Source organism: Gossypium hirsutum, chromosome D04 (genome assembly GCF_007990345.1).
Source record: "Gossypium hirsutum isolate 1008001.06 chromosome D04, Gossypium_hirsutum_v2.1, whole genome shotgun sequence".
Lineage (NCBI taxonomy): Eukaryota > Viridiplantae > Streptophyta > Magnoliopsida > Malvales > Malvaceae > Gossypium > Gossypium hirsutum.
The window spans coordinates 52,623,746-52,633,916 of NC_053440.1; the positions used below are offsets into that span (position 1 = coordinate 52,623,746).

Genomic DNA, 10,171 nt, shown 5'->3' on the forward strand with positions numbered 1-10,171 from the left:
GGCCATGTGGAAGGGTTCAGGCCGTGTGAAAAGTAAAAATCCCAGGGTTCAAATGGCACGTGGTAGTGTGGTCTAGGCTGGGTTCGAATTTGCCTCGATTTTCTCGTAAAAGAACATACACCTAACTTTTGGGGTCTCATACAATGATCCTTACGTCCAAATTTGAATCGGTCACTTACTATGGGTCGTTTCATCGACAAAAACGCAAGAATTATTATTGATTTCCAAGATTTACCAAATTTATCAAGATTTTTGGGAAAGTTTGTAAAAGATTCCAAATAAATTGAAAGATTGACAAGAATGTTATTTATTTCAGAATGCTAGGGTTCTATGAAATTAAAAATAAGAATTCTTACCGATCTTGGCGCGTTGGAAATGGATTTTGGCGGTGTTACGCTAAAATAATACAAAGAATGGATTGAACGGGGAGGAATTCGGGTTCGGGATTTCAACAATAAATTTCCAACAAAAGAATATGAAAATTTATGAAAAGAAAAAGTGAGAAATAAAAGATAAAAGATGTATTTAAAGAAGAGAGAAAAGAAATTCTAAATAGGGTTGAAAAAAAATAATCAAAATTCTATTATGATTAGGAAGAGACTAAATGGCTAGGTTAGGCAAACCTTAGAGGGCTGATTTGGTAATTAAACCATTCTATAAAAATTAATAAAAATGGAAGAAAATTGGCATGATTTAAACCTTGGTGAGAAAATATGCTAAGGCCTTACCACTAAACTAACAAGCTCATTCTTTATCATTTTCAACCACATTAAATATATATACTAACTTGAGTTTGTTCCCTAGTTGCTGAAAATAAAATAGGTAAAATGAAAAAAGTGGGATTTGAATCTTGGCTCTCTAGGGAGTTTATTAAGCTCTCTTCCACCTGGACGAAGTCTCAAATTCTTAATAGTTTTATTAATTCTAACCCTATAATTTTTGGGGTGTTACAACTTTAGTTCCTCAAGCAACCACCGAAGCTTAGGCATCCTTTGGCACATCTCATTAGAATCCAAGGGAGTAAATATCTCATCATCTACAGTAGGTCATTGCTTTCCTAGTTACATTGCCAACTCTGTTGACTGTCATTGTTATTCCCTTGGACCTAGCTTCTCAGCAATAGTATTTTGGGTCCCAATTGCATTTTCCAGAAATGCAAGAAAAGATATGGTATACACATAGATTGTTATATGGATGCCACATGAGCAATTAAATTAATTTCTAAAATTTAAAAATTCAAAAAATTATTTAAAAATTAAATTTCAAAAATTATAAAAAAAATTATAAATGTTTTTAATTTTAAAAAATTAATTAATTACTCAAGTGGAATACACATGGATGTCATGTCAACAAAGTTAACAGACGTTAACTTTTCCATCCATTTTGGAGTAATTTGACAAACAATGTAAGTGAAAAATTAAATGGAATGTTACAATAACTTTGTTTTTTTGTAAAATTAAAGAGCCAAACCATTCATTATGCCAAAAAAATGCCAAAAAATTAAGAATTAAATTTAGATTATAAAATTTATTTAGTACATCACTTAAAATTAAGAACCAAATATAATTAAACTGTTTGATATCAACTGAACTTTTAATTTTACTTTTTTATCGTAATTTTTTTTAAATGCTATTAACAAAATCAATTTTTAAACAATAGTTTTTTTTATAGAAGTATTTAAAGGATAATATATAATCTTAAAATAAAAGAAGTTAAATATATTTTTTATTAAATGATAACTCTTATCTACTTATCATTTTTAACACTTTTCCATTAAAAAAATTTCAAAAGTAAGTTTTATCTTGAATTATTAAATATATTGCTTAAAAATATAAAATATTTAAAAATTTAATTTTTAATTAATATCAAACAGCCCAGTAGTTTTAAAACTGGTGTGAATATATGGAAGTAAACTAAAACTCCATGAACTTAATTATTGATCAAAACACAATCATTGAAATTTAGGATAAAATATAGTCCATGAAACTTTGTTGCTTCCAATAAATGCCCCCCCCCCCTTTTTTCATTTTTGGTACACATTATTTATTTATTTATTTATTTATTTATTTCTGTAGTATCACGATTTCTAATTTTTAATTTTTAATACAATGTCTAGAATTATCTATAGTTCTTTTCCAATCCTATCCTTAAATAAGAGGATAATGCACTTTAGCATACTCGAACTCACGTCCTTTTATACTGACAATAATATCGATACCAACTAAACTAAGATTCAATTGCCTTTTTGGATACACATTTTAAATCCCAGTTAACAACGTTGATATACTGCCACACAAAGTTGACTGGGTGTCTGAAGATTTGCTATTGGCCATTCAACAACGTACGATAAATGTTCTATAAAATGAATGCAACATCGGAAGGTAAAAGAAGAGGAGTGGCGTTTAAGCAAAACTATGCTCCTTCAAGGAGACTAGTGGTGGTAGTAGTAAATAATTCTTTGAAACTATTTTTAATTGCACCTTGATTATCTGTAATAAGATTCGGAAAAATATAATATTTATAAGATAAAATTAAAAATATTATAATAATATAGTTCATGAGTCTAGAGGTATTTATGGGACTAGTCAAATTAGATTCGAGTTAAATTTAATTTATGTATGATATCATATCAAACATAATTGTCTAAATCTAATCCAACCTGTTTCAATTTTTGTCTAAACCTTTTCAAATTTATAAATGATTAATTAGAACCCATTTAGACTTACCTATATTTTTTAAAATAATATAGTTTTTACTTAATATTTAGTAATTATATGCTAAGGATGTGGGTTCGAGTACGCTATAGTGCATTATCGTCCTATTTAAGGGTTGATGAGGGACTATGGGTAATTCTAGGCATTGTATCAAAAAGAGCATATATGATAAGGATCTATAATGCGCTTCAGCACACTCAAACCCACAACATCCTATATTGACAACAATGTCGATATCAATTAAATTAAGACTCAATCGCTTTTATTAACTTTTCTAAATACAAACAACTAACATATTTTTTATAATTTTTATTATTGTATAATGTATGTAATTTTTATATGATATATTTTACATAATACATAAAATAAAATAAAAAAAACATATTATAAATGTGAAAAAACAGATGAAGTTAAGCTAGAACTTTAAATATTCGAACTCGAGCATTATACATATTTTTAAAGACCTTAAATAATTTACTCTCACCCAATTTTAAGCCTAATATTCTTATTTAAATCATCTTAACTATTAAGCAAACCGTTAACCTAACTCTTGAACAGAACAACTCTTACTTATATATATATAAGAGTTTGAAATTATTTCTCAATAACTAAGGGAAGCTAGTTAAAATTATTTTATTTATTAATAATTAACTCTAAAACGAAGTGTTTTAAGATTTAATTTATTAGTAGCATGAAAGATTAGAAAAATTCACGAGGCTAATTTAGGTTAGATTACACTTTTACGAAACATAAATTTTACATGTAGTTTATATAAAATTATATTATTTGTCACAAGTATTAGAATAATTAAAAGAATTGTAATTGACAAGATAAATATTCTAAGTTATCAAGTATAGTACCTATATTCAACAAACTTAAATATTTGTCATTAAAATATATGTACATACTAAAAATAAAAAAGGAAAAATCAATTGAATTTTATAAACTTAAAAGCAAAATTTCGAAATCTCTTTAGAAAAAAAATTAAACAATTAATGTTGAAAAGAAAATACAAAACAAAATAATAATGTATCTCGCAATCCTAAGAATGTGTATTATTTATAGGTCAACATTTGCACAAATACGGAAAAAACGAAATCACCCTCAATGAATTAAAACGATTTTTTAAATTTCATGGCAATTTTCTATTGCAAACATTAAGGTTATTTTTGGGCATCTATCAATGTTTAATACTCTTTTCAATGTTCATGATCGGATCAGGTTTGAGTTTGAGCTGAGCCAAGTAAAAAATTTAGGTCCGACTTAAATAATATTTTAAAATTTTACTTAAGTTTAGCAAAAATAAAAATAGTAAAATTCGAGTCTGACCCGATTCACTCATATTAAATTTTTAAAATATAATAAATCTAATAAACTAAAAATATTAAAATAAATATTTCCCAACAAATGGAAAAAAATTTAAAAAAATATACTTAAATAACACTATGATAAGTGTAACTTAACAAACAAATTCGTCTAAAATAGTAGCAAAATTAATAATAGGACAAGAGTTATACAATATCCAAACAATAACAATAAACTAGTAACAATATAATAACGAAATGATAACAAAACAATGAAAAAAGTAACAGTAGCAGTATTTTTTTCTGCAAATTCGGGTCGGGCTCGGGACTAGGCAAAAAAAAAGCTTACCCAAGACCCTGCTCTTTTAGAAAATGGGTCTTATTTTTTTGTCTATACCCATTTTTTAGGCCTATATTTTTGCCCAAATTCTTTTACTTTTCGAGTGAAGCTTCGAAAACAAGTATAGTATAAACTCAAGTCAAAGTTTATGAAGATAACAGTGAAGTGGGTGAAATTGGAATCTTTAAACGGGTCCAAATCACAAGGTATTATCAAAATTCATCTCCAAATTCCTTTTGGTCTAATTCATTCATCTATTCCATTTCAGAATTAAATAATTAATCATTCAAAACCATAAAACACAAGGGAAAATGTCATATAATTAATATAAATTACTGTATTAGTAATGCAGAAAAATCAAGTTTCTTTCTCAATATATTAGAGTCTAATTCCGTATTCAATATCATATTGTTCTATCTTCACAAAACCCTCTACTAATTATTCTTTACGCATCATCACCCAACCAAAAACAAAAACTAATGAAAATTCATAGTGCAATTCTAGAAACTAGTAGGAAGGATTGAAAATTACATGAATTGATATCATATTTTTCCTTTTAAATAAATAATTTGAGTTATTTTTCCAAGAATTGGAACTTTTAAAATTTTCTTCCATTAACCAAATTTAAGATCAGCCAAAGGTTACATAAACATAGAAGCATCTATAAATTCAAAATCTGAGAAGATTTACTGAAGTATATTTGAGTTGTAACATCAAATAGGTAACCCCACCAAAGCAACTATGAACTAACCCATTATTGGGTGTTGGCTAAAGAATATATACTGCCAACTGCCACGCACCCATTTGCCTCAGACTGAGACCGACTGTGGAAAACGACTCAACCTTGGAGAAAAAATAAAGGAAAACTCTTATCACACACACCTCAATGCTATACATACACAAGTGAAATAATTAAAAAACACAGTGGTATATGCAAAAATTTCGCTTTCATGAACAGAGTCTGGGCAGGGGTCTTGCATCACTATGGGTTAATACTTTGGCTTTCATGATTTTGGCCATTTGGTTCTGCATTTTCTTACACACTTTCTCCAATTCCATCACCCTCCATTGCATCCCTTTTAATTGTGCTCTGAGCTTTTCATTGTAAACTACAACTTGTTCCCTGCCCCTATCTTCCTTTGCGGTGAAATCCGTATAATGCTTGGCATTGTGCATGCCCTCAAGCAAGTTCTTAAGCTTCCATTGCTGTGAAATAAGAGCTTGCACTGCGCTTGTTGATGGGAATTTTGTGTTTTGAGAAAGGTGCATGCAGGCCTCGCTAGAGAGCTTCTTATAGTTCAATCCACCACAGATCTTCATTTTTTCTTCTTTAGACAACCCTGTATGAACCTACTGAAAGCATATTTAATCCAAATGAACAAAAAAAAGTACATATATAAGGAACCTTTTATAAATGATATCAAAGTCTACCTCCAAATAAATGTCCATGGCATGGTACAATTCATCCCATGAGTCCCTGGCAGAATCCGGCAGCACCATTACCAAAGCTGAAAACTTGGATGATTTTAGGCAACGATCCGGAGCTACTTCTGTTATATACAGATCTATCAAGCTAGCTACCTTTTTCATTCGTATCGGAGATGATTCCGAGCCTCCTTCACGTAAAAATGCCTTGAGGAACCTAAGAACAAGGTTTACATCATACAGATAACTTCTCCCATATGATGGAATTAGGAGATTGTCTATTGTTGCTTGATCTAGTTGAGAACCTATCATACTCTCCAACTTGTTCCTGCAACTTTTGCTTATGTTGGAACGCAGCACCGGACGAAGAACGCCAAACAAACTCTTGCACGAAATAGAACTCGGATCAAGAGTGTAAAGCATATCGATCACAATTTCTAGAACTTCACGTTTCTCATCCGATGAGGCCGTATAAAACTTCGACTTCTGGTAATAGAAGAGGAAACCACTGACGATGACATGATTGTACCCCCGAGACACCATAGATTTCACCAGCATTTCAATCAAATTGGGACTCAATGCCGAAAGGTCTTCGAACCACCAAGTTGCTCGAAAGAGGCCTTTGTTCGAGCTCTGGGTACTCCTAGTATTGAACGAAATCCGAAGCCCTGAGCTATCTGGAGGAGAAGTAGATGCACAAGGGGTTACTTCACTAGCCATGGCAAGCCTCCCAACAAGTGAATCCAAGCATTTCTCAAGTACACCAGAAGAGGTAGCAGTCCGCGGTGAATCTTGGTAATGCTTCAAAGCAACCAAAAGATCGGACCATGCCCAAAAACTGAGCTCATCAATGGAGTCCTTGGTTTTTTGTAATAGATTACAGCTCCCTGTCCCTGAGACAGAAATGTTCATCTCCATGGATTCAGCAGCAGAAAATATGGCAATACAACAACAATGGACAAATTATTAAAGAAAACATAAAAAGTATAGCAATGATAAAAATTAGGATTCCATTTGATGCTACCTAACCAGACTCTTGGTTTGTCCTCAAGCATGCTTGTCGGCATGTACCGGGGTATCAGCAATGGAATAGGATCCTCCATCCCGAATTCAAATAATCCAAAAACAAGAATGAACCAAGAAAAGAGTAAAAAGGAGGATCAGAAATGAAGATGTCAATGTTAACAGTAATTCATGTTTAATGCTATGAAAGCAACCCTTAGTCCTTTCCCAAAATCACCCAAAACTACAGCAATAAATAAGAAAAAAAAAGGGGGGGGGGAAGTCTTGAACAAAGAGAGAAGGGGAAAAAAAGGGAAAATCTACTTATATGACCCACATGTAGATGGGAAATTAAATGATAATGGTACAGAAGAAGATAGTATCTATAGATTCCACATTTCTGAAAGGGCAAGAATCAAAAGAATATAAATATGATGGATTATGAATCACAATCACCCCAAACATTTATTCCCAATTTTAGTTCAAGCAATCTGGCATTATAAATAATTGAATCAAATCAGGAAAATGGCGAATCAAACATTTTGTTTTTCCTCCAATTATGATAATCACAAGTATCGTTTTGACTTTTGTGATAAGAATTTAGAAATGTACTGAAAAAATGGTGTAAGAGGTCAGACCGAACCAGACGTTCAAAGCTACAGTAATATAATTATTTTTTTGATTTGCTGGCTTTACTTGTCTCTTGTTCCCTGTTTCTCGCTGCCAGTATCTAGACCCGTGCATAGGGTTGACAAAGATATCCTTAAAATCCAAGTTAATTTATATTTTAACTCAATAACGTTATTTAAACTCTCGAGTGGATGTTACAAATTAAGTGGATATTAACTTAGTTAAAAAATTATGAAGATGTCTTTTTATAATACCATTAGAAGATATTTTTATTTTTTTACTTTTTAAAAAATCAATAAAAATATGCATATGAGAAGAATTAAACCCCAGGTCAAATATATTAATAAAGCATTTAATTTACCAATTAACTAAAACTTTATTTTAATATTTCTTTACATTTTATTTTTATTATTTATATTTTATTACCTCCCTCAGTTGTATATCTATATTATTAATAAAACTTCTGACTGAGTTGATGTCAATACCAACTCGATTAAGAAATTATGGAAATATCTTTCCATAATTAAAATAAATTACATTATTTGAGGGTATTTAAGTATTTTTATTTTAATATCGTATTATACATTTTATTATTTATTGCATCTTATTTTTAAACATATATTTGTATTCTAAATATGTGGGAAGATTTTTAGAATATTTTGTTTGATTTTTTTTAATTTATCATTTATCAGGGACATTAAGGCGTTAGGTACAATTGTAATTATAAAAAATATAATTAGAATTACTCATCGAGGTGGTGAGTTAGGGGAATAGGCATGGGCTTTCTTTCTCAAAATAAAAAATTGTTCATTTAGTCCTTCTAAAATTGGTAAAACTTTAAGTTAATCCAATAATAAAATTGTATTTTGACATTCCAAAATTAAAAATTCAATTCTGAGTTCTGACCCCTCCAACTATGAAAATTTTATAATTTAAACCTTTGAGAAATTGTAAGATTTTACGTTATAAAATTATGCTTTAGCTCTCTTAAAAAAATATAATTCAAATTTGGTTTCACAGAAAAAAAAATTGACTCCACCATTAATCAACCATTATAAGGCATGATCAAACATATAATCAAAATATGTTCGAATAAAGTCAGCATACATTGTGACTTAAATTAAAATAAAATTTAGAGAGAACTTGCATATGGTAGGATTTCAACCTAAAATTTTAAAGGTGTTGTAACAGTCTGTTTTTTAGTGGTATCGAAAATGGTGGTTTTGGGACCCTATATTCCAACAATCGAGTCAGTAAATATTATTTTTCAATATTTATGAGTCTATAATAGAGTTATATTGAATTTTGATTTGATAAATTTGTTAATTGAAAAGTTAGTTAAAGTACAAGTGGTGCGACCCTAAAGTCAGTAATTTTGGAAAATGAGGTATCGGGACCTCATATCCGTAAACCAAGCCTTAAATATTTATGGAGTTGTTATTTAGGTGAATTGAATTTTAGATAGGTAATTTTTCCGAATTAGTGACTAATTAATGTACAATGACTAAATCGTAACAACCGTAAAAGTTACTTGTTATTGATTTTTAGTGATTAAAAAGACTTTAGTAGTGATTTTTAAGGACTTAAATGGAAATTCAGCCATTTAAGATGGTACTTGACAGATTAGTGGTTAGTTTAAAGGTAATATATGTTAAATTTTGTTTTAATTTTTAAAATATATGTTAAGTTAATGAAAACAAAACATTATCTTCTCCATTTTTCTTTCTCTCACCCTATTCCACCATTTAAACCTTGGAGTATTCGGTCAAGCTTCTCCCTTTGCACATAAGCTAATTCTAAGCCCATTTTTCGTAAATTTTATATTTTTGTGATAGTTGTAGCTTAATCTAACTAACACGGGTACTAAATCATAAAAGTGTTAAAGTTTTGGAATGTTTTCATTGATTTTTTTATGTTTTTCATGTTAAATGGTAGATTTAAAAGCTTACAAATGATCTAGGACTAATTTGTAGAGTGGACTTTGTTATTTTTGAGTTTAAGGATTAAATTGTAATTATGTCAAATTTGACATATAATTTCTGAAATTTTTTCTATAGGGTTATAAAAGTATGAAATTGAAATCAGATAGTAAAACAATGTTTAAACGTGATAGATATGAAAGTTTCAGTTTTATGGACTAAATTGAATAAAATGTGAAACTTTAGGGAAATTGTGTAAAATGAAATTAAAAGGTCATATACATGTATTTGAGTATTATAACGTATTTGGAATTGATAATTTGGAATTAAGCGTCATATAGATCAAGATTTGGATTGATCGGAGAATAATCAAGGAAAAGAGAAAATTGCAGATTAGTCCCTAACAATTCAATCTTTGTTATTACCTAGTAGTTCATAGGGTATAGTTATGTACTTATATGTATTGGTTGTGGTTGAATTTTGAAATTTATAGTGTTCGAATGTATTTTACAATGTTTACAAGTTAGTACGAAAGGTGAGAAATGGACTGATTTGTAAAGAAATGTTATGTTATGCTTACTGAGCCTAGATGAACATAAGATAGGATACAATTAGCATGCCAATAAGGTTACTCGTGCGCTTGTACGGGTTTTCACTTCAGTGCCTCTGTACAGCATTACGGTGCTCTCTGGTGTGGTGTAAATACCCAAGTATCTTACCCTTTTGTTTTTGTTCATCAGGCTATTCTAATTAAGTAAAAGAAATGAATAGTTTGATTGTATGCTTTAGACTTGAATGGATGGACTGAATTGAATGAAATGACAAATTGAAATATTT

The 10,171-nt window shown here is 29.7% G+C and overlaps 1 protein-coding gene across 2 annotated transcripts; it reads right to left on the reverse strand.

The window, feature by feature from the left end:
- Positions 1-4,999: 4,999 nt before the first annotated feature.
- Positions 5,000-7,137, reverse strand: LOC107898927 (BTB/POZ domain-containing protein At3g22104). Of its 2 annotated transcripts, none has more exons than XM_016824498.2 (3): positions 6,808-7,137; positions 5,790-6,676; positions 5,000-5,708 (listed from the first exon to the last, which is right to left on the reverse strand). In XM_016824498.2, exons 1-3 carry the CDS (start codon positions 6,884-6,886, stop codon positions 5,307-5,309), a joined length of 1,368 nt encoding a protein of 455 aa, XP_016679987.1. In that variant the 5' UTR covers positions 6,887-7,137; the 3' UTR covers positions 5,000-5,306. The 2 variants fall into 2 exon arrangements, with proteins under 2 accessions (XP_016679987.1, XP_016679988.1); XM_016824499.2 differs by having other exon boundaries at positions 5,000-5,711; positions 6,808-7,071.
- Positions 7,138-10,171: the final 3,034 nt, after the last annotated feature.

Bases quoted from the DNA above. Each gene is read 5' to 3' on its own strand.
- LOC107898927 (XM_016824498.2), bottom strand. From the start codon at position 6,886: ATGGAGGATCCTATTCCATTGCTGATACCCCGGTACATGCCGACAAGC. The intron at 6,677-6,807 runs GTAGCATCAAAT...TTTCTGTCTCAG, and splicing joins CAAACCAAGAGTCTGGTTAG to GGACAGGGAGCTGTAATCTA. The intron at 5,709-5,789 runs GTAGACTTTGAT...TGCTTTCAGTAG, and splicing joins CCATGGACATTTATTTGGAG to GTTCATACAGGGTTGTCTAA.